The 25,903-nt window shown below is 40.8% G+C and overlaps 1 protein-coding gene across 1 annotated transcript in view; it reads right to left on the bottom strand.

Annotated features, from left to right (window-relative positions):
* The window catches only part of LOC139203745 (transmembrane protein 132D), a 239,635-nt gene that overhangs the window by 9,664 nt on the left and 204,068 nt on the right, over positions 1 to 25,903 (bottom strand). The window contains exon 7 of the mRNA XM_070833602.1: positions 2,003 to 2,208. Within this exon, the coding sequence (XP_070689703.1) occupies positions 2,003 to 2,208 (206 nt within the window). The remainder of the gene's footprint in view (positions 1 to 2,002; positions 2,209 to 25,903) is intronic.

The raw sequence follows: 25,903 nt of genomic DNA, 5'->3' as shown, positions 1-25,903 counted from the left end.
TGTTTCACTCTGTGAGATAGTGGTTAGGGGAGATAGAGGTGTGTCTAAATTTGTGTCTGTGTGTGCACACGGGCTGGTGGCTATCTGAGCAGAAATTGGCGAAATTGAAAAATAGGCCCAGCAGAACAGCAAGATGTGGAATAGAGGCAACACACACACAAATTACCATGCACCCATGCACAGACAAATGCAAAATCAAAGATAGAGACACAGAAGCATGACACAGCAGGCATGCACGCAAAGAGAAAAGAAATATGGACCATTAGGAATGGGCTTTTTGTAACCTGAGAAAGAAAGGGCACATGCATATTTTAGTTTATTTTCAAGTGTGTGTGTGTTACAAGTTAGTAAGTGAATGCTATCATTAAAATCTGAATCTGAAGTTTCTCCATTGTGACTGTTGTAACTACTTGCTTACACATCCTGTCTCTATATTAAAGTTATCCTCATTTTGGTACATGTGCACAGCGGAACACAAATGTAGCCAGTGTCGTATATAAGTATATATATACTTAGTATTCATGTTAGGGGCAGTATTTTATGAGAAAATAATCTCAGACATAATCTATAATAATCTATTGTCTTCCGCAGATTTGAAGCATCTGAATCCATTAAATGTATTATTTTTTGTGGCCTGAACATTTCATTACGAATAGCTACGTTTTAAAGATCCCCCTTGACAAATTAACGGACTGAAAACATAACTGCCAAAGGAGGTAAAACTGAAAAAATAAACAAAAGAGGAAATTTGGAGAATAACCAAAGACATATTAAATGGTTTGGTAAGGGGGTGGTTAAATAGCAGTAGAGTTAGATTTCTATTACAATGCTTAATTTCTTCTGTATAATATTAATCGGAGGTTTTGTCATTCTTCCTGCAGGGGAGACAGAGGAAAGATAAATGCCCTGTAGGCCCGTCTACAGTTCATATGCTACAGCACCATTTATATTCTGCACAAGCACAAAAAAATCTGCACAAAACACTAGACAAGAATGTGCTCCACATACACGCTAACACACAAAAGTATGGGGAAAAAACGTCCATACCAACATCCTGTAACTGATCCACCCACTTGCAATGTCTCCCTATTGAGAGTGCTTTACATTTTCAGTGCCCACGTTAACTGGTTAGAGCAGCCACACAGCCACGTGTGGCATATCAAGAAATTCAGTGGCTTAGCTATTTTTTCTGTGGCATGCATGCAGTTCACGGAAAGAATTAGACAGTGAAAATTATCTGGAACATCATACCAGCAACATCACCTTTTTCACTACAATTTCAATATCAATATCCACAGAATAAGCCACAGACGTAAAAAATAGAAGATTTTTTTTTTTAACCCAAAAATTCTTCTATTGGTTTCAAATTATAGCGTTTCTGTGGACAAAATCTTTTCATATATTGAGAAGCCACCACATGCGTACCAGCCACAGCAGTTCTGTGAGGTCGCCATCACGCTCAGGTAGAGGAAGGCAGTGTGGCCCAGCATTAGCCTAGATAGGTTATAGGCTAGAGTAAAACCAATAAATCAGCTGGGACGACATATTGACCAATATTTAAGAAAAGTACTTAAAAAAAACTACAAAAAACTATTGGCTGACATATCATCATAATTATATTTTCCAACGATAAAACAGTTAGCATTGCCCTAAAAAAATCTAGTATTGGTTGGGCTTTGTTGTAGATTACCAGGCAGAAGTAGCTGGTGATTTCGACTTACTAGTAGGACGTCAAGATGATACAAGAAGATGATCCCTCTGGTTTCCAACCATTTATTCAGTATCCTAACAGTAAGTTTCATGTTTGTGGTACCTGGTCTAATGCATGTAGCTGTTATTTAGTCTTTCCTCTCAAAAAACAGAGGTGCCAGGAAAAGGGAGGAAAGGCAAGTAGTCCAGTTGTCTTCACGACATGAATCGCTGAGGTTGATACAAAATGCAAACTGGTACACATGCTCACATCCACTATGTTTCATTTAATTGTTCCGGTACAGTAATTTACCTCTTGTTAGTTATGATTGGTACCCTCCAGCCTTTAACCTGGCTCAGCTCAGTGTCTGACACATCTATCTGCAGAGGCAGCTTGGGCACCCAGACGGTGAGCTCCAGCTGAGCCGAAAGGTGCAGGTAGGTGAAGTTGACCGCCAGAGACTGCCGGCCACGCATTTCTTTACCGTTCACCAAAACCTGGTCACAGTTTGGCGAAACCTGAAAAGAGGAAAAGAGCAAAAGAGGAGAGCTTGAGTTGGGTTGAGTTTGGAACAACATGCATGCAGAGTCTGACATTTCTAACTGACCTCATACAGACTTTTCCACAGAAACAGATGCAGCCTCTGTTGTGCATTCCTTAAGCACAGCCTGGAGCGAGCTTTTATCAGAACATTCATGCTCTTGCAGCAAATAAGATATTTTGTCACTGATTGCTTATATTTTCACTTAGCTTGTAAAGCACTTGGAACTGGAACACTGTTTTGAAAGTGCCCTATAAAGAAAGGTTAATAATATGCTCCTTTGGCTTCTTCCTGCCACATCAGTGACATTTTGGGTTTGTGAATACCCAGAGAACTGTTGTCACCCCCACAAATCTGAAGGAATGTATTAAATGTAGCACATTGTGTGTGTGCTACAAGTAACATTCTTAAACCAGTAAATAACATTCATTTCAAGACATTAGCATAATTACTTTGACCGCAGAAGGACACCCAAGAGAATATTGTTAATCTTTGCACTGCATTTCAAATTGTGTGCCAATGGATCGAGGAGGAGATCTGTTCTGAAGTACGAAGAGAGCAAGAGAGCAAAGATGAAAAAAGGAACTCTTCTCTTTGTGAGAGGAATTATAAAAAAAAAAAAACTGGTCTCACGTTCAACAACACTGCTATAAATTGAGACATATCTGTCATAAAAACGTTCTCATTCTCCATAAACCATCTCATTGTTCATATAGTTGTATCAGATGTTTAACAAGACTCTATATTAAATATTTAACACAAGTCGGTCACTGCTCAGCTAACTTTGTCTGCAGTACATTTTCTCATGATCTATAATTTTAGGGATTCTTGTTTTTTCTTCTTTGCTACCATGTTAATCATCTCATGACCCCTCAGATTTCCCTGGTGACCCATATGAGGGGCCTGACCCGCATGCTGGAAACCACTCGACTACACTACCTACTGTAACTGTATATGAAGTAGTTAAAACTAGCTCTACCTTGCCCAGCTACAACAGTAAAATACTACTTACGCACTGTTGCATCACTATTAACAATCTAATACAGTAATTTGATGTATAATGATACATCAGTCGCAGGACATTTACTGCAGTATGAGAACTTTTACTTATAATACTGTAAATAGATTTTGATTATAATACTTGTTGAATGTCAGAGTTATTGTCTGACACTAAACTTGTCTAATAGTGTCACTCCAGTCACACTCAGTATTCTGTTCTGGCTCAGACTCTGTTGAAGTAAATGTTGAAAATGACAAACTAAACAGTCTGTTTTTGCAATTTAAAATAGAGAATATCAGAGCTAATATGCAGATGGTGTCTGCTCAGACACAGTTTGTCAGATGCAACAATAATTCCTTGAGTAATTATTCATCAGCTAAAATGTGACATCTAGCTGTCCAAACATGCTATGTTAAAACAAAATAAAATGTGTTATTGCCAAAACACTCTGGACTGTATGTATGTTTGAGTATTACATTAGCTTTAAGTTTACTCCCCGTTTTCAGTGACCGACAAGTCTGTGGAAAACGTCATGTCCTCAAGTTGGAGCATCATTACATGTTTTGCTCTTTCCATAATTATGGAAATGCAGTTATCTAGTTTTAGAACAGTATTATTCAAATCAATTCAAACCTGAAGTGTAAATAATGTATGTAGACACTGGATTATTATGGTTGTATGTCTGAAAGTGGACAGCACCATCACAGACAATTTGACAAGCAGAACAATGGAAAAGCAAGGATTTTAGTCACCCTCCTTGCACATCTGACTGTGTGACTGATTGAGATGGCATTTTTGGACAAATCATCCCACTTGTTCTACCAACAATGGAGTCATAAAATAAGGAAACTGATCATAACTCAGTGTAAGCATATTATCATGGTTTGCCAAGCTGCTGCAGTGCTCTTTATATACAGAGATGTATATATTATTTCAAGGATTATACATTATTCTGAGCCTGTCTTTACTACAAATAAATGTATAGTGAGTTTTGTTTTCCATATAGCAAACATGCAACAAGGTAATCTGCCATTTCTGCAATTTGTGTACACACCTTACCTTTATTGTTTATTAATTTCTGAATTATTAGCAGTAAAGTTAACTTTTTCAAGGAAAGCTTCACAAAAATTATGATTCTCAATTAATATAAAGAAAAGTGACTAAAAAGAAAAAAGAAAACTGTGCAAAGGTAAAATATGAGGATGTGTTGGACAAAACAGGCTAAATGTTTTATATTTTTACCATTACTCAGTAGGCCTATACAAATTTGCAATGATATTCTTATTGAAAACTCACATTGCCCCACATTTGTTATACCAACTTTGCTGCCCAACATGAATGATGCCAACTTGCCAGCTAGCAATCATGAACATTTGGCTGTGTGAAATATAGCTGTAAACACTCACCAACTTGTCTGTTTCTAGAAGTTACAATATTTTAGTTTTGACATTAGAATATTTTTAATGACTTTGGGTTTTGCGTCACGTTCTGGCTGATTATTGCCGGGTTCCTGTTGGTTCAGCCTCATGCAAGATATATGCATTTCCCTGATAAACACAAACAAGCACACACAGGACCTACACACACTTTGTGCGGTGTGACATTTTTTTCTGGCTTCCTTATGAAACTCTTTGATCTCAGAAGAGTTTAACATTTTGTACATCAGAGCTAAACCGTTTCCTCTCTATCTCCCCTCACCTTTTAATTTCTTTCAATTTTACTTTTACTTCTCTCTGCTTCCACTCCCCCAACATAAAAGGAAAAGTGCCCAACCCCTCTCCCTCCTGCTTTCCCTTTTCTATTTCTCTTTTTAACTTTCTTTACATCTCCCACAATATCCACTATTTCCCTCTCTTGACCTTCTGTATTTCTTTTGTCTCCGCCTCGCCCTCCCTCCCTCATCGCAGTCTCCCTCTTCATCTTCCTCTCTCTCTGAAACCTGATTTACCGCTTGTTAACATCAAAGGGATGTTAGACTGTTGGTGCCTCAAACTATTTCTCCAAATCATTTTTATATTCCAGGTGTAAATCAGTGTGAAAACTGCACTTGGTTACTGTGGCAAGGTTCAGTTTCCAAATGAAGGTATATGACAGCAGAATCAAGTGAATGCACTATGGTTCAGCTTGAACTAGCACTGTTCATTGTTACATTCTCCAGGTCCGTCATTTCCACCATGGGTTAACTGCGTTACTTCTGTTCTAAATCTAAATGCCCCGAGGGAATATTTTAGAAAAAATCGAGTTTTTTTGTCATTTTGTCAGAATTTGAAGGAAATAGCCGAACTTCAGTTAAGTAAAACAGGAGTTTTGAATTTATGCTAATTCCACTGCACAGTGGAATGAAATACTAATGCAATATTGATGTGGAATCATTCCTTGATATATGACTTGTGTTTATTACTCTATATACAACAATTATTGCATCTTGAAATGGATATGAAAAGTAAGTTGTTTACAGTTTGACTATTTATTTCATTTTTCCCCAATTTCTACATAATCTGTAATTGTTTTTAAATTACAAATGAAACAAACATTAACTATCGTATTGCCCTATCTTCTAAAATCTATATTTCTATGGGAACAAATGGATTAAATCAAATGTGTAATGTGAAAGCTTCATAGTGATGAACTCACAAATAATAAGCACCATTTAGCATCTTTCAGCCTACGACTTGGTTTTACGGGCCACAACTTAAAGGTTAAGTAGGTGACTTTCATAATAATAGCTTTTTGTCATATATGCTAAAACTGTCCCTGTAGGCTCTCAGTAGTGTATGAGACAGCTTCCTTTGGCTCCTCCTAATGTAATTTGCAAGAATTCACTGTGCCTGAATGAAACAACCAATCAGAGCCAGGCGGAGTCTCTACTGCAGTGCCAATCATGCTGTCCAGCTCCCCTCTTCCTTGCACGCTCACTCAGTCAAGCTTAATATCTTCAGCCGCAGCTACAAGAGGAGCCTAACAGACACAATGGCTGACAAACAACCATCAGCAATGAAAAAACGTATTATTTCTAGCTATGTGGAGTACAATTTGTCACAAAAGGAGGCAGAAGCATTGTGAAGTCCACATGTCGAAGTGTCCTTGGTCAAGACACTGAATCCCAACTTGTTCTTGAAGCATAGCTTCAGTGTGTGAATGTGTGGGAAAGACTTTTCTCCTCCAACTTAGATTCCTCCTGTATGAATGATGTGTGAATGGGTTAATGAGGATGTAATGTAAAAGCGCTTTGAGTAGTCAAAGTGACTAGAAAGGCACTATACAAATACAGTTCATGTACCATTTTCATGCAACATTCCCAACACCAAATGCCAGACAGACAAAGCTAGCGATGAGCTGGCAAGAAGCGTGGCGCATTGAGCAGCTTAAGAGCCAGATATTTAGTTTCAGTTCGTGGAAACCAAAAATAGTGATAGTGACAAACATAAAATGTGTCCATAAGCAACTGTTCTCCACTGAAACATAAAAGGTGATAATACTTTATGTCAAGGTTGTGATCACAGCTTGTTTCTGTTGCCCCCAAGTGGTCAAAAATCAGTTACAGAAGATTTAAAAACAATAGCAGAAGCATACTTTTGGATTTGTGCTGAAACAGAACGTTGGTCGACTAGTTAGCTTCATTTCCTGTCTCTTTTTACTGCTCATTTTCTCCCCCCCTCCTCTTTTTTTGCTCCAATTAAATTCTCTTTTAACTTCTCGTAGTTTCTCTTGGCTGTGTTCTTTGTGTGTGTGTGTCTCTGTGTGTGTCCACATGGCACAGAGCTGTGGAGCCAAGTGCCAAAATAGAGTCACGAAAGCTGCCAGACACATGATGTGGAGATGGCGACACGCACAGAAAGAATTAATGCATGAATACAAGCAAACACACACACACACTCAAAACACAAACATACACACAGCTGGGGACAAGTAGTAGAAGAAGTATTTAAATCATAAAAGTGCTAGTACCAAACTATAAAAATACTTGACTACATGTAAAAGTCTGTTATTCAAAGCACCAAAGCATCTGCAGCAAAATGTACTTAAACTTAGTATTACAGTATTAAAAGTAAAGGTACTCATATGCAGAATGGTTCCTGAATTATAACCTCCTAATATGCATTATATATATAGATTATTATTACGCATACATCAATTTGTAAGCAGTTTTTACTGTTTTAATTTTATTGTGGTATAATGAGGTGGAACTTATGTTTAACTATTTTATATCGAGGTGTGTCACAGTGCTCGCTTTGTCCAACAGTTCGTACCTCAAAGTCTTTAAGAGTAAGTCAAGATCATTAAAGATCATCAAGAATAAGGAGCAAAGTACAATATCTCCCTCTGAAATGCAGTGGGGTCGAGGTATAAAGTGGAATGATAAGAACTTGAGCAAAGTGCAAAGAAATACTTTAAAATGACAGTATTTGAGTAAATGTGCTTTAACTTTCCATCACTGCTGGGGACGGAGAGCAGAGCTTTCTGAATGAAACGGTTTTCATTTTAGTCATATAAGATATAACTTGCTTTTCTGAACAACTACTGATGCTCTTGTTCTTTCTGCTGATGAATGTGCATCTGCTTTAGTCCATCTTTGAAGTAATAATCCTCAGTATATCAGATAAATACATGTCCATATACCTACTCTGATAGAAATCTGAATAATTTAGCATCTGATTGGTGGAAAAAACAGAGACAACAGCAACAACAGTTTCTTCAGTTAATACCCGCAGAACTAGCGTGCTACTGTGTGAGTGATCAGACAAAGGGAAGAGCAAGTGTCACTTTACAACAGAAAATCCAAGGACTGTTTAAGTGAAGTGGAAAACACTACAGAGAGGTGTGTTTGAAATTGTTGCCAAAATACCCATCTGGCAGAACATAATCTTAAATCATATTTATCAACTCATCTCCCGTTCGTTTCTCCACCCTCAGCTGCATCTTTACGATCACCTCTCAGTAAGCATAAGGGGAAAAGTGCTTTCTACTTTTTTCTTCTGCCACTATGGGTACAATTTAATGTAGGTTTACTAACTTGAAACAGTTCACATCCTACTGCAGTAATGCACACTGCAATAGCCTGATTACATGCAACAATCAGCTTCAAATAGTAATTTCCTGAATTAGGTGTCACTGCACTGAGAGACTGAGAACATTCCTGGTTTATGATATTTCATAACCCCTTTATCTTAATCACATATTAATTCTCTTGATCTGTGAAACCTTGTTTTCCTCAATTACATCTGAAATATTTTATTAGGACAACATGAAAAATGCCATCCTTGATGCCTGATTCATTATCATACATGGTTAAAGGAATGGCTTGACATTTTGGGAATTAGTTGCTTTCTTGCCGAGAGTTAGATGAGATGACTGATACCACCTTCATCTCTAAATATGAAACTAGAGCCAGCAGGCAATTAGCTTAACTAAGCATAAAGACTGAAAGCATGGAGAACCAGATAAGCGTGGCACACTCCAAAGGTTCAAAAATACATCTGCGAGCACCTCTAAAGCTTACAAATTAACATGTTGCATATTGTTTGTTTAGAACAAAATGTCAAACTATTTCTTTAAAGTAAACATATTAAGAAGTGGCAATCTCTCCCTGACAACTGTTCAGGATAGATGGCTTCATACATCGAGTGTTCGCTCCGTTTCTGTCACAGAGGCTAAGGGATTAAATTTTAACGTTGCCCGAAGAAAAACAGAGCACAATAAAATAGAAACTTTAACATTAGACATTAGGTTGTCCCCACGGAGTCTGAAACAGCATTTCAATATGAGAGAAAAGTCACATTCAGTTTGGAGAGAGCAGGGCACAGACATCACATGAAGGTTCTAAGTCCTAAAACAATAACATGCTTTTACCCTTAAAATTTCAACATAAGGAAAGTTCTGATTAAGCTTGATGTGTTGAAATAAACAGAATGTAGTCACTGTGTCATTTCAGTTCTCATTATTTCATAGCCCAAAGTGGAAGGTAAAAGTCGGTTAAAGTTAGTTATCATTATTTTAAACTAACTATTATTACCAATAGGCCTACTTCCACTATTGCATATGTTTTTAATAATTGGAACAAAGGATAAAATATAAATCAGTTCACTCATACACACACACACACACAAACACACACACACACACAAATTCAAAACCCTTCACAAACCAAAACACACACACAGGCTTAGAACAAGTGTATTGGTGTTTTTGCAAGTAAACAGCTGAGCTGGAGGTTTGAGGACACTGAAGAATGGATTTAATCTCTCTGTTTCTGAGAAAGACAGAGAGAGCAGGACAAACAGGAGCGGGAACGAGAGAAAGCAAAGCGAGAAAAAAATTGAAGAGACAGAGCGAGGTAAAAGCAAAAGCAGAGAGAAAAAGTGGCAGAGAGAAAGTAAAAGTGTGGATCTCAGCAGTTAGGACTTGTTGAAAACACAAAGGCCAGAAAAAAAAAACTGTCTTAACCTTCATCAAATACCACAAACAGCACCACAACAATTGTACAAACCTCCAAAGACAATTGCAAGAAACTTTTCTAACTCCTCAGCAGCAATTCAAGCAAAAACAGACAGAAATCTTTACTGTTTAAAGTGTGTTGGGCAAGTAGTGGCTGAATCTTATTCACATTTTCATGACTTTAAAAGCAATAATGGACACACACACACACACACACACACAAACATATACGTGCAGAGATGCTGTGCGAAGAAAAACAGAATTTTGTTAAAATGTAAAATTACGTGGTAGATGTTTTTCTACAACCCTTTCTTATCATTGTATGCAAACACAATATAAGCTACAAAATTTGCTAGTGAAGCAACATATGCTCAGATGCCTTCATTAGTACAGCAGTTTTTCCAGTATTTGACAGTCCATATTTCAATTCTCTGAAACAGTATTTTAGTAGTACATACTTTGACTTATAATGATCTGCCTACAGTTAAAATTGGATATTATGCATGCAGGAACCTCTGACCCACAGACCTCAGACTCGTTTCAGGGAGAATGACATGTTTTATTCTTGGCTTTTGTGTAAAGGTTAATTGATGGTCATGTCTCCATGATATGCATGAACATGCAGCACTTGTAACAATCCCACTTCTTACTGTTCTCTTGTCAAACTATTTTGATGCCATCCCCTAAAGGAACCTCAGCTTGTTCTGTGAATGTCAGACCTTTAAAGCGATGGTCCTGTTGGTTCAGAGGCACCCGGGTCTCACATTATACTAATTTGTTTCTACCACTGTTGCCATCAGGCATTTGCCATAGTTCCAAAGATATTTCAGACCAACCTGGTGACTTGATTTCTTGAAATAATGTATCAAATCTAGCTTCTATCTGAACCTGAGGGTTGATATGTTGACTCTCCATCCATCCATCCATCCATTTTCAACCGCTTATCCGGGGTTGGGTCGCGGGGGCAGCAGTTTTAGCAGAGATGCCCAAACTTCCCGGGCCCCAGACACCTCCTCCAGCTCATCCGGTGGGACCCCGAGGCGTTCCCAAGCCAGCCGAGAGACGTAGTCCCTCCAGCGTGTCCTGGGTCTTCCCCGGGGCCTCCTTCCGGTGGGACATGCCCGGAAAACCTCCCCAGGGAGGCGTCCAGGAGGCATCCGAAACAGATGCCCGAGCCACCTCAGCTGGCTCCTCTCGATGTGGAGGAGCAGCGGCTCTACTCCGAGCCCCTCCCGGATGGTCGAACTCCTCACCCTATCTCTAAGGGTGAGTCCGGCCACCCTGCGGAGGAAACTCATTTCGGCCGCTTGTATCCGAGATCTCGTTCTTTCGGTCATGACCCAAAGTTCATGACCATAGGTGAGGGTAGGAACGTAGATCGACCGGTAAATCGAGAGCTTTGCCTTTTGGCTCAGCTCCCTCTTCACCACGACGGACCGATACAGCGACCGCATTACTGCAGACGCTGCCCCGATCCGCCTGTCGATCTCACGCTCCATCCTTCCCCCACTCGTGAACAAGACCCCGAGATACTTGAACTCCTCCACTTGAGGCAAGGACTCTCCACCGACCCGGAGATGGCAAACCACCTTTTTCCGGTCGAGAACCATGGCCTCGGACTTGGAGGTGCTGATTCTCATCCCAGCCGTTTCACACTCGGCTGCAAACCGCCCCAGTGCACACTGGAGGTCTCGGCCCGACGAAGCCAACATGACAACATCATCCGCAAAAAGCAGAGATGCTATCATGCGGTCCCCAAACCGGACCCCCTCCGGCCCCTGGCTGCGCCTAGAAATTCTGTCCATAAAAATAATGAACAGAACCGGTGACAAAGGGCAGCCCTGCCGGAGTCCAACATGCACCGGGAACAGGTCTGACTTACTGCCGGCAATGCGAACCAGACTCCTACTCCGGTCGTACAGGGACCGGACAGCCCTTAGCAAAGGGCCCCGGACCCCATACTCCCGAAGCACCCCCCACAAGATGCCACGAGGGACACGGTCGAATGCCTTCTCCAAGTCCACAAAGCACATGTGGACAGGTTGGGCAAACTCCCATGAACCCTCGAGCACCCGATGGAGAGTGTGGAGCTGGTCCAGTGTTCCGCGACCGGGACGGAACCCGCATTGTTCCGAGGTTCGACTATCGGCCGTATCCTCCTCTCCAGTACCCTGGAAGGCTGAGGAGTGTGATCCCCCTATAGTTGGAACACATCCTCCGATCCCCCTTCTTAAAAAGTGCCATTCCAGAGGCACTGTCCCCGACCGCCAGGCGATGTTACAGAGACGTGTCAACCAAGACAGTCCCTGTACATCCAGAGACTTGAGGTATTCAGGGCGGATCTCGTCCACCCCTGGTGCCTTGCCACCAAGGAGCTTTCTGACCACCTCGGCGACTTCGGCTTGGGTGATGAATGAGTCCACTTCTGAATCCCCAGCCTCTGCCTCCTCAATGGAAGACCTGGCGGTGGGATTGAGGAGATCCTCGAAGTATTCCTTCCACCGCCCGACGACATCCCCAGTCGAGGTCAACAGCTCCCCACCCTCACTGTAAACAGTGTTGGTGGGGTACTGCTTACCCCTCCTGAGGCGCCGGACGGTTTGCCAGAATTTCCTCAAGGCCGACCGGTAGTCCTCCTCCATGGCCTCTCCGAACTCCTCCCAGGCCCGAGTTTTTGCCTCCACAATCGCCCGGGCTGCAGCACGCTTGGCCTGCCGGTACCCGTCAGCTGCCTCAGGAGTTCCACGAGCCAACAAGGCCCGGTAGGACTCCTTCTTCAGCTTGACGGCATCCCTTACTTCCAGTGTCCACCACCGGGTTCGGGGATTGCCGCCACGACAGGCACCAGAGACCTTACGGCCACAGCTCCGAGCGGCCGTGCCGATAATGGAGGTGGAGAACATGGTCCACTCGGACTCAATATCTCCAGCCTCCCCCGGGATCTGTGAGAAGCTCTCCCGGAGGTGGGAGTTGAAAACCGCAGCGACAGCGGGTTCCGCCAGAGGTTCCCAACAGACCCTCACGATACGCTTGGGCCTGCCGAGTCTCTCCGGCTTCCTCCCCTGCCAGCGGATCCAACTCACCACCAGGTGGTGATCATTTGACAGCTCAGCCCCTCTCTTCACCCGAGTGTCCAGAACACACGGACGGAGGCCAGATGACACGACAACGAAGTCGATCATCGACCTCCGGCCTAGGACGTCCTGGTGCCACGTGCACCGATGGACGCCCTTGTGTTCAAACATGGTGTTCTGTTGTTGGACTTCTGTGCTAGTCACAGACTGTCGGGTTCAGATCGGGGAGGCCGTTCCTCCCAATCACGCCCCTCCAGGTCTCACTGGACTCTCTATCTTTACTACTATCCTTATCAAAAGAAACGTGGTGATAACAACACTCTTCTCTTCCCTATAGTGAGAGTGGAGTTTCTAACACCGGCCAAGTTCTGCTTTACTTGTATCAGAGTTGTCACTTTACACTTTAAACACAGTTCTCACAACTTGGTTTCTGAATTTTGATTTGACTGCATGTATATTTGTAAAATGTTATTATTAGTGTGTCTTTCCTTCATATGTGTAATTTCATATGCCTCAATACACATCATGAAATGTGTCTAAAGCTGAGCGAGTGTTTTGACCTATCAATGGGCTTTCTAGCTGTGTTGTCATGAATACACTGAAGTCTCTGACAATGACACCATATTCATGCTCTGACCTGATGTTCTGTATCCTTAACCTGCCTCTGAACCATTCTCTCATCTCAGTTAAGAGAACATACTCAGTGGCTTTATATCTACATTGTATCTTCTAAGGCTAACCTGCATTGGCTGTCAGTCTGACAGTAACAGATCACTCAGTTGTCCAGCCACCATAAATATTCCACCAGACGTACAGTTAGCAGCTTATCCGGTATCAGAAACCTTTCCATGCATGAAGTAGTCCCCTTGACATGTCTTACCAAAAAAAAAAAAAAAAAAAGGTTTTGACATGAAGAGCCAAACCACTTTTTATCAGCACCCATACATTTAGCACAGCCCTCTGAAGCAAGCTATATGCTGTACGCTTCTGTCTGTATTCAATATACACTTCTCTTTATAACATAAGCTAATAAATGTGTCTGCAGTGTTGTTCACGCTGTGTTGTTGGTGAACAAATCTTTTCTGATGAACTCACTCTAGTGATTTGGGAAAAGAACTGCTGTGCACATCACCGCTGCAGTGCTTAGGTGGGAAGCATTTCCAACAAAATGATACAGGCAGGGCTTTAACAGTGGCTAAGATAAGGTTTTACTTCACATATTTGCCAGGTTGGGCCATAAAGTTTTTGCCCATCTTATTAAAGTCTTAAACAATAACTGTGGCCCAGACCTCATATCTTCAGATTGTGCTGAACTCTTTTATAACCTAAAACCTACCCAGAGAATGAAAAACAAACTAGAAAAGCCAAAAAAAAAAAGAAACCCCAACAACTTTGCTAGCTTTTTTCTTGGTGCTGCATAAACTAACACTCAGACTATGGAATAAGCTTTTAGCTTATTACACCCCTCTTCCCTTTCTCATCCACAAAAACCTACTCTGAAGTCCCAGAACTCAACCACCCACTCACCCGCATTTACCGGCGATATCCCCAAGCTGAGTCATTTATTTAAATCCATATTCATCTCCCTTCAAGCTAAGTGATCTGTCTGAATTTACAGTTACTCCTCTCTCTGTCTTTCGTCAATCTCTTACTTTCTCGGATTTTCCTTATTAGTCTCTCTCAGATGTATATTGTCTCCCTGCAACGCAATCCATCCATCTCTCTCACACTCAGATTTCATCTAGAAATCTTTTCCTCTGTGTGTTTCACGCTCTCGCTCCTTCTCTCTCTGCCTATTTCACTTGTTCTCTGCCTCAGGCAATCCAATCCATCTGACTTTAAGAATCATATCATCCAATCAGGGCCCACTCGGTAGACAGGGGCGGGCCCTGAGGGACAGGCTAACCAACTCTCTGATGGGATTAGACCTCCCACCTGTCCATCATTTAAGAAAACCTACACTAGGCCAATTGCCTGTGCTCATACTTTCATATGGCTGTCATTTAGGTGCTGGCTGTGCGCGCACACACACACACACACACACACACAAACACACCATTAGAAGCCTGTAGACCCATATATTATTCTGATATGGCTCGGAAAATAGACGGCTGATGGAGAAAGCAGTTGGAAGGTGCACACACACACACACACACACGCACACGCACACAAACACAAACACAGACAAGTTAGCTGCATATCACTGGGCCTATCATTTTGAATTTGGAAAAAGGGGGAGTAAAATGTTCTCTAATGGTCATTTGCACTCTGATTTTATCCCCAATAAAAGTGTCTAATCAAGAGAGAAACAGAGAAAGAGAGAGAGAGACAGAGATAAATAGAGAAATACAGAAATAGTACGCAGTAATGGAATGAAATGAATGGGAAGTTAAAGAGAGAAAGCAGCAAGAATTCAGCACTCAGGGACATTTTGTGTGGCCCCTGGACGTGGCATGAAGTGCATACATTATGCTTTAATCATCTATGGTCCATTTCAACACTTTCACTTTCAACAGCCTACATTATGATACACTACTCAGCTACTGCAGCCCTCCATCAAAACGTCTGTCAGGTGGGACATGACAACTTGCAGGAAATCCCCATAGGAAGCGTTTTTAAAAGCGTTTTGACGCTTGTCATTCACAAATCTCACTGAACACATATGACTCCATTTTACCAAATGGATCAATCCTGGCTGATTGACCCCCTGTGTTTTTCTACACTTCAAGTCAATTTTTGTGGCTTTTAGCGCACAGACAGCTCTTAGAATCACACAAATATTTCACTGTTGTGTGTGTTTTCAACTTATTAATCAGACCTCCATTGACTGATCAAAGCTCCTAGTCTATCTGTGAGCTATATATTTCATTAACTTTACGAACTTATTCCTAAACGCTCGCCAGCTGAGGGGAGAAATAAAATCAATGATTCAACAAACAACATACAAACACTGCTGATTTCTTCCCATGGAGCTGACATGAACACTGTTTTGGTTCAATAACTTTCGGCTGCCAGTCAACCTGGTGAGGGCACGTTAGCCATTTGCTGCAGAGCGCAACAGTAACAATGCATTTTTGTTGAGGATGTAATGATTGTTGTTAACAGACATTTGCACAAAATATTATGTAAATATGTGACAATGTAAGATGTATCATGTCATGGTTGCTGCTCTTAGTTGTTACAATAAAGGTTGAATGTTGTATAGATTGTGCTGGGTCTGGCTTACTGGATGGTAACAATATGTTATTGTGATATATGGTAAGCTCCTATAACTGCCAAAAGTGAAAATCTCTCCCTCCATCCCTCTCTCCTTCTCTCTGCTGCTGGGGAAGCTTTCTGGCATCTTAATGTTTAATGAATAAATGATTAGTTTTGGAATTATTTTGTTTTATGTGTGCATTTTTCCTGTGTGGCCATCAATCATATGCTGGCTCCCTAAATTGGCACTCAGTCATACAAACTTTAAGAAACCCTGACCTAGATGGAGTGATTGACACACAAAAGCAGACTACTATAAAAACACTTTAAATCACTATAATAAAAAAACCCCAAATCATTTAAATCACTCATGGTTACTTATTTGTGTTTCTGGTATTTAACTACTGATTTAACAAATAGATTTATGCTCTGTAGTTCATTCCTGCAGTCAGTTTTCATTACTGCATCTCTTCTCTTGATGACACTCTGCTGGGGCTGATAGTGTGCTGGCATCTGGGGAATATAAATCCCCGTAACTCTATCTGCCAGTCCATAACAAAGTCACACAACAGCAGTTGGAAGAAATGGATAGGCGACATTCGTTTTGTGACATTAGTTAAATTGCTATAAACACACTTATTGGAGGCCTCACGGATGAAACCTCTTCTTTGTTGTTATAGTATTCAAATCTTCTTTCTGTCCTCTAACTTCTCTCTCCAGTAAGACAATGGAAAAAGTACTTTATAAAATCTCTCTTAACTTCAAACACTTTCTCTCTTTTGACTCTCCTGTCTTTGCCAAGGAGGTCTACAGGGCTTTAGGGAAAGGCAGGAGGGTATTCTCACTGTGGGTTTGCATTTATGTGCACGTGTCTTTGTATCTGTGTGTTGGAGGGTAGTGCTTTCTTTCTTTCTTTTTTTTTTTTTTCTAGAAAGTTCCCGGCCCTGTGTGAATTAGTATGCTTATTAGCATAGGGATATAAGTCAACACTGGCCCCAATATGTCTATTTGTACAGCCCTATTGTGGCCTAGGTGTGTGTGCGTGTGTGTGTGTGTGTGAAAGGGGTGCTTTCTTAAGTATTTGCCGTTAGAGTTGGTCTTTTTGCTTACTTATGACACGCTATTAAAATCATATAAGTGAAGGATACACCAGAACCGTCACCACTGCACAACTCATGTGTTTTTTATTCTTCTATCCTGCATTAATGCAAACACATTTTCTACCCTGAAAGTTATACAGATTAATTAAATTACATTAATTAGTATACTGCAAAAGATAACTCCATGTTATGTTTACAATGTCTGATAAAGGGCAGGATGTCCCTAATTTTACAAATAGCGGCGATAAACTGTGAAAATATTAGTCGAAGAAAATTACAATATTTTGCTGAGATTGCTGGACTGTTCACATAATAGGTAACCAGGCAATTTCCTCATTCTTTGTACAGGTTTATTACTAAAAACATTACAAAAATTAAAAATCTAAAAGACTAAAGTTCTTGATGTTATTATCAGTGATCTCTTAGCATTATGAGACCATATTGATGCAGTTGTTGAAAAGTTGAGTGGGGCATTGCTATCTTGTGAATGCGCTCCCTACGTTACACCATTAATTAGGATTGATAGGTGATACAGGTTCTTGCTCTCTCTCTAGTGTACTATGTGTGGTCATGTGTAGACAAATAGATATAAAAAAAACTCTGTTTAGCACAAAATAGGGCTGCTGTTTTTAAAATTAACGTCACAAAAATGCAACGATCACGGCTGCCTGTTGGGGCCAGATTAAAGTCTTCTTAAATTTGCGTGTAACGCAGCTGTAGTTGGAAAACCAGTCTTCTTAACAGAACAACTTTTACAGACAGGTCTAACACGCAATCATCAAAACAAGACAGGTCAGCAGGGGTCATTTTCAACTTCCAAAGCCAAAAACAAATAATAAAAAAAACCCCACTCAAACAGAGATTATTGAGAGCGACCACAAAATAGGAATGATGCCGTGTGCTATGATGGTTTGTTCAGGATTTCAATTAATTAGTTGTTTGATAACCTCATACATGCATTGTCGAAGTTATCTGATATCATGATTTACTTGACCTTTAACTATAACTGTAATTGTTGTAATTTGAATTTGAACTTGTAATTTTGACAAGGTGTCAGTCTATGTTTGCTGTTTGCTTGTCTGTCTGTATGCTGCTGTATGTATAATTTCATGTGGACCACAGCAACTGTGGTAGCTGAAGCTCATAGGGATCTAAAGAAATAAAGAAATAAAGATACTGGTGATTACCTAACCTGCTATTGTGCCTGTTTTGCCCTTTCAACTTTACACTACAAAGTTTCAGAGCATTTGGTAAGTGAGGCTTAAGTAGATATAAACATCAGCAGTGTAATGCTGGATAAGACAGACGCTTGACCTCTGTCAAAGTGGTTCAACAGCCTGGCCTTTCTGATGCTAATAGCCCTGCAGTGGAAGCCGACCGCTGGCTGCTAACAAGAGAACGGTGCAGTGGGAAATGCTGCAATACTGCAGTTGATTCAGACAATCTCTCCCTCTTGCTCTTTCTCTGTTCCTTTCCTGTTGTTTTCACTACTCAACTTTTAAATAGTCTGAGTGCAAAAGGAGACGTGGTAAACATGACAAAGAAGGGCAGAGGAGTGGCTGGAGAGCAAAGCAATTTAGGAACTAGAAACGGCATCAAACTGTTCAGGCATCTGATCAGGAAGCCTCTCTGGGGAGCTATTCTGGGCACGTCCGACGGGGAGGAGACCCCGGGGCAGACCCACAACACACTGGAGAGATTTTACATCCCAGCCAGCATGAGGCTGCCTCAGGATCCCCCAGGAGGAGCTGGAGGACATGACTGGGGAAAGAGGACATATGGGCTGCTCTGTTTTATCATGTAACCTCAAACTGAACTGTCAACCAAAATATCAGTGGTCTGATGTTTTACACATTCCAGCAGATTTTATAAAATTATAAGTTTATCTTTTCTTGACTGAAACCCATATCCGTAGCATCTTGAAATATGTGGCCTCATATATAAACTCCTTTTCTCTCCCACAGCTTTATATCTAGTTATCAAAGCCACATTCATTTGCTCTTTCACTTTTTTCCATCATCTCAATCAACTGTCAAGTTTAGTTAAACTTCGTACATCTGCTGTCGCTTCATGTGCCCGCGAGTGTGTGCGTGCATTAATACATGTACAAGCATAAACATGTGATACTAGATGTGAATACATTTCTAAATCATTCCAAGTAGTTCTTCTTTTCTTAGTTATTTTACTTTATTATTATTATTTTTACTTTATGTGACTGAGAGGTTGGAGAGAGTGATGAAGCACTGGGAGCGTGGGGTTGTAGCAGCATTGTTTATGTGACATATATGTGGATAAAGAAATGATGGATTTAAAAATAAAGGTATACCAGTGAAAAGTTGTGTGCATGCATAACGATGACCAGTTGACTAAAGAGTGCAGTGGTGTGTGAGGGGTTTATAGTCAGCGATGAATCTCAAAGCTTTATGATAGACAGCGTCCAACACAGGAAGAGAGTGAGCAGAGGGGTTCGTGTACAAAACAGCTCCTTAGTCCATGAGAAAAAAGACTGTGACAGCAACAAGCAGCAACATTCAAGGGAAAACAGGATTTGTTGCTAAAAAAGAAACCCAAGTTTAATTCAATTTCTTTAAAAGATGAACACTGTGAAATTCAAAAGAAAGGCTTTCATCAGTTGTGATGTCTAAATGTTTGTAGATGGTCACAGCCTGAATGGGGGCACCTTGTGAAGACGTGATGAAGGAAGAACAGCTGCCTCCATCTTTTTGTTGGAAAACCACATTGTCTCATTCAGTTGTCACTTGTGCTTCCCATAAATCTTCACAACTGCACTGCTCTAAAAACAGCTAAAAGCTTGGGCTTTTACCTAGTTTTACCCAAACTGAATGAACGACTACAATTTTCACATTACATCCAAGTTCTTGTTAACTTTTACAACGGAGTAATTGAAAGCATCTTGACTGGGGACATCGCAAACTAGAATGGGACGTGCTCGGCCCAGGCCGGCTGAGCTTTGCAGCAGGTGATTACATCTGCCCAGAACATCACTGGTATCCATCTACTGATATCTGTGTGGTGAGGTGCCTGGGCGAGGCCCAAAGGATACCAAAATTAAATCACCACACCAGCCACAGCCTGTTCACCCTGCTCCCATCTGGCAAGCAATACCGCTAGACTACAGAGCAGCTTCATTCCTCAGAATGTGACCCTGCTCAGCTCAACCTGCACAGTCAACTACAAATAAATGACATGGACATTTCACTAACAGTACACATGCTGTAGATACTTTCTGGGAGCATATATGCAGGTATATAGGTATGTAAAGGATAAGATACAGCTAGGCTTAAGTTCTGCATGACCCTGTCTGGTAATGCTGTGTGGTAAAATGACAAATGAGTCTTGATACCTTGACATATTTACTTTATTGAAAGGCTTTGAATAAGGCATGGCGTTCCACTGACTCTGTAATGCATAGTTACCAATCTGCAAATGTTAAGGTCAGTTTAACTTGTTATGTGGTAAATTTCAGGTTGTCAAAGAGGATGTAGCTCTTTTTTCAAAGCCTCCATTTACAGCAGAGGTCTGCAACCCGATGGGGGTTTCTGCCACTTAATGAAGATTTTGGGAATGTTTGAACTTTTTTGTGTTTTGTTTTTTACATCAGGCTAAGTGAGGTTTTAGATCTGATCAATGAAGCAAATGATCACTGGTTTATAGTTGTGTTTTATCAGGATGGAAAGGCAAGTAACTTATAACAGCGGACAACACAGTGTGGCTATGTGTCTACACTGAGACAGAGGGTGTGTTTTGATGTTGACATATTGGCTTTGGGCTTTGAGCTTAAACAGTTATCTCAGCCAGGCATGCGCCTGGAGGGGATCATGCATGTTGTGTGTGTGTATCTGTCTGGAACTAATCTTGAATTCTTCTGGACCGATCAGTGTAACATTTTTTTGTGCACATTTATGCCTGTATGCTAGACAACCTCTTGTGGTTGTTGTGATTCACAATTTTTGAAAAACCTCTTTCATACTGTCAACAACCGCTGGTTCCTCACTCCTCTTAACCGACTGGTAGGGCCTGCAAGTCATCAACTTCAGTTTGGTATCACAGAGCAAAGGGCATTTCCAGCAATCAGCTATTAGAGATTAAAAATTAGATTATTGTCTGGCATAGCACAGATTACCTGGCAAAGACCTGCATTATGTAGCTAATAATAATTTTAATGAGTAATCCATAATCCAAGTGTCCAACTACTGTCAGTGTCAGTATCATATGATACTGCTTTGAGTGTGTACATATTAAAAGCTAAGTAACATAATTTAGAAGAGCTTGTGAAAAATCTGTCATCTTTTTCTCATGTGCACCACAATGCAGACACACACACACACACAAAACATACACTCAACACTGAGCTAATTTCCCTTACCAATAACACTGCATCGTTGCAAAGACAGGTCAAGCACAGGGCAGGACAGACTGCAAACATGCACACACACACACACACACACACACACACACACACACACACACACACACACACACACACACACACACATCTGAAGGACAGCTAGCTGGAGTCCCGTCTGTGCTGTCTGAACTGTCCATGTGTGCCAGTGATGGGGCGCTAATGCACTGCCAGGAAACAACATGGCCTCCCGAGGGAATGCAAAATGGAGGGATGGCAAAAGCTGCCAAAATGTCAGGGAGAGAGAGAAAGAGAGATGGGTGGACGTCAGTGGAGAGCACGAGCACGGGAAGGGGAGGTGCTGTGGGTGCTCGAGGCCCCCCCCCCCCCCGCTGGCCAGAGTGAAACACTGTGGAAATATGATTGTATTTATTAATAATAATTTCTGATAAAACACAATTACAGTACAGTAAGTAAGTGCTCTTGGATGCACTCTGAAAAATTCTGTAAATCTGAAAGTTAAACATCTGGTATCCTAACGTGACTGTGTGCCACCTTCGCTAAAAGGAACTGGCCACAGCTTTTTTCTTCACTTTAAATAATCCAAAACCAATTCAAAAATAGGCTCCATGGGGGAAAAGGGACATGGCTCCAGTGTGTGCAGAATTTACATAGCTTTTTATGTCGTCTGGGTGGCTTTTATGGTGTCAATGCAGTGTTTTCATTTTATGTTGAAACGGAATCTCTGTGACCTCTCGCGTGCAAAGAGCAGCGACTAACCCACGCTATGTGATACAACATGTGTCTATCGTTTATTCTAAACATGTATACGCCTTTGAACATAGGTGGTTGCGCCTTCCCTACTTGAAAATACGTTCCTGCTCATGCATGGTAGGCAGGGAGGATGACTGAGAGGGTGAGACTGAAGGGAGGAGAGGGTTGACTGACATGGGGTGAAAGTCTGGGGAATAGTTGAAGACCAGAAAAGAGCTTCAGTCAAGTTCTTTTTAGATCTTTTTAGTATATATTGGTAGTCAAACTGTCTTCTGGACATTTTGACCCTCCTGAATTATGGCCAGTGTGTATGTTTGTGTTGCCTAACAGTGTTTGGAGGCGTAACACAAGGCACCACCCTACTTAAGTTATCAATACGTGGATGTTTGTGTGTTTACGTGTTTGCTGCTATGTATTTTAGCATGGTAATTAGCACCTAATTAGTTATTGATTGAGGCCAGTATATTTTATGGAGGTGAGACGACAAGCGTGACATAGGGCACAACATAACACCTCAGCCATAATTCACCCTCCTCTGCACACACACACACACACACACACACATGTACAGCATGTTCACATTCTCTAATTTGTTCCCCTCCACCTTAACATTTCACTCACTTTCTCATCTTCCCTCTCTTGCTTCCTCTCTTTTTCACTCACTCTCACTTAATGTCTATCCACATTAGCTACAACACATGCACTAACTTCTTTAGCTGTTTTTAATGTTATCCATTTAAACATAATTAGTTGATGATAAAACCAGCCTCTTATCTTATGGTTAAGGTAGCACAAACGTTGCCCTCTTTCTGACAACATTAGCTACGTTACAGAACCAACAAAGGACAAATAATATTAAAATGTTCTTGATAAAGTGTGATAAAAATCTGCTTATTCTCCATGAGCTTCTGTGCTGCTTGAGAATCTCTGGCTGATCGCAACTAATTGCTCCAAAATCTCCACTTTCCTGAGCATCTCAGACAGGCAAACGCAGTGTCCTCTATTAAAACTCCTCTTAAAAACCACTCTTATCTTGTCACTTTTTCTTAACTGATGGTATTGGTTATAATTGTTTAAACAATCTTATTTAACTTAATCTCTTCACGTTCTGGATTTGATTTTTATTCTTTGTTTTTACAGTAAACCACTTAAAATATAAATGAAAGTGTAGACCCTTTTATACATAATAGATCTCAAACACCTGAATGAGAGCACCATTTCTGACCATACCTTGTGAAAATGCATTTATTTTGTTGGTATTATTAGTCTTATGAAAGTCGTTAACCCACTGCAAACTCTCGTAGGATAAGACTGTGCTGTCTTTCTTGCAACTAAAGCTGAGCCATCAGCAAACCTGATCAAATAACAGTTTGAGTGCTGACGGCTGTCAATACTGTATATCCAGTCGATATAAAAGTGGTGACACGGCACAGATTTGAGGCGAACCAAGACATATCAGGTTCCTCTTGGGAGTGAATTGGAAATGAAATTAAAATAATGACCTCCACAGTTGGAATGGAAGATGTGCTTTATGGCGTATACGCTCTCAATCACATTGGAAATTAATCTAGAATGAAATAAAAAATACTGGTAGAAATTTAGTGGACTATCTAAGGTTACAGAGTTGACAGTATATTTGTGTAATGACGTGTCCAAGACATGAACTCCAAAGTTGCCTGGCAGTTACATCTACCATCATTTTCAGGCAAAAGCAATAAAATGTAAATTATGTAATTTAACAACATCTGTATATATACCAATTAGTTCTAAATGATTTAATTTGGTGGAATTTGAATATAAAATCAGTTCTGATGCAAGATGGATGCAAGGGAGAAGATTTCAGCACTCTTACTGTTTACCGTAGTGACACTGAAGTATTCCACTTTTTATAAAGCCTTGAGTGAAGCGATTTTGACTTCCTGGAAATTTTTGTCACTAAACCATCTGTTGAACAGTTTATAAGGAGGAACTGGGGAACATTCAGAGCTTTGCTGATTTAACAACAAAATCTCTGTCTGTGCCGTAAGAACTGAATCACTGGAGGTCTAAAAATCGTTTTAGACTCCCTCAAGGTCGCAGCTGCCACAGATATATGTCTTGTGTTGCTAATGGTCTGGTCTGATGTTGTGCACTTCAAATCGCTGGCTATTTCCTAAGCCTGTTACTGCTAAATGGAAAATGTGTGAGTTTGGAGGTGTGTGGGTGTGCGTGTGCATGTGTATTTGTGTGTGTGTGTGTGTGTGTGTGTGTGTGACCTCCGCCTTTAATCCACTTTACCTTTCATTTCCTTTCTAGGCTCTCAAATGACCCAAGGCACCTGTATAGAATCCTCTCCCACTTTCCCTCCTCTTTTACCTCGTCCTTTAAGGATAACTCCGGTATTTTTAAACCTGGGCCCCAATTTTTTACATATTTTGGGTTTGAAATTACTGGTGGGTACAAAAAGTTTTGGAATTGGTCCAGTAGGTAACCTCCACCAGTAGCTGTGAACAGACGGTGAACGGGCTACAAAGTCTGACGTGTAACAATTTGTGGCTTGCATTACGTTATGTTTTACCAAAACCTTTTCATTAAAAATACTGGAGTTGTTCTTTAATCACAGAGAATGATTTTTTTCCATGACAACTCATTCATTGAAGTCATCCTCATACACTAAACTTAATTTGTGGCTTGCATTATGTTATGTTTACACCAAAACCTTTATGCAAACTGAGGTTAATTTCCTCATCAAGACCTATTTGCACACACATTTCTGGGAAATGGGACGTATAACATTCAAACATGAAATCCTTTATGCAATAATATCTTCTGACATCAGTTTATCAGATTCAGATGAAAATGTGTGTGCAAAGAGCTTTGTAGTAAAAATTCTGTAACTACATCTTGAAGTAATCTGCGGCTGTTTGGATGCGGACAGACTGCTGAGAGGGTTTCTGGTTTAATAAAGGCAAACTGGATTCACTTGATTAGATGATTTGTAAAGAAAAGTTAAATGCACCACTTACACCACTACTTTTATCCAAATTAACTCACAATTCACTGTTTGTCTGTCTTTCTATTTTTGTTATCCCAGTGTTACGGAATTTCACAGTACGACTGCACTTCAGATTGAAAATGAAAAAAATAAAATAAATAACACCAGGTGACTGTAATAATTTTTTATTCACGTCCATTTATAAAATTAAAAGATGGTGAGTAGATGTCCTTTTTTAAAAAACACTTTAAAAATCACTTTTGCTGTTGCCAAAAGAGAATGCTTATTGGAAGAGCGTGTGCTTCCAAATTATATGTACATACAATGTATACACACTAAACAAGTAGTTTGAACACTCAAGATATGTTTAGTTTTTCAATTTGTTTTATCAGCAGCCGCGCAGCAGCTCCAAACTCTATGACAAAGCACTAAGAGTCAATTTATTCGCCAAGAGCAATAAATGTACAGGAAATTGTCCTTGTGACATTGATGCATGTACAAAGTGACAACTCCCAGCGTGACCAAGGGGAAGTACACAATGCCAAATGTAACAGGCAGACTTCACATTCACTGCAAGTGGACAAAATATTACATACATACCACCAAACATGTACTCTGTGTGTGTCAAACGTTTTGGCTGTTATCAGTTCAGTGACAGCCACCACCACCTCAGTTGACGCATGCAGCTCCAGTGCCTTGCGGAGCAGCATCTATGTCTCCCTGACCTGCCGTCTTTGGTGACAGCCAGCCA

This window comes from Pempheris klunzingeri, chromosome 7 (assembly GCF_042242105.1).
Source record: "Pempheris klunzingeri isolate RE-2024b chromosome 7, fPemKlu1.hap1, whole genome shotgun sequence".
Taxonomy (NCBI): domain Eukaryota; kingdom Metazoa; phylum Chordata; class Actinopteri; order Acropomatiformes; family Pempheridae; genus Pempheris; species Pempheris klunzingeri.
This window is presented reverse-complemented; position numbering and strand designations above follow the sequence as displayed.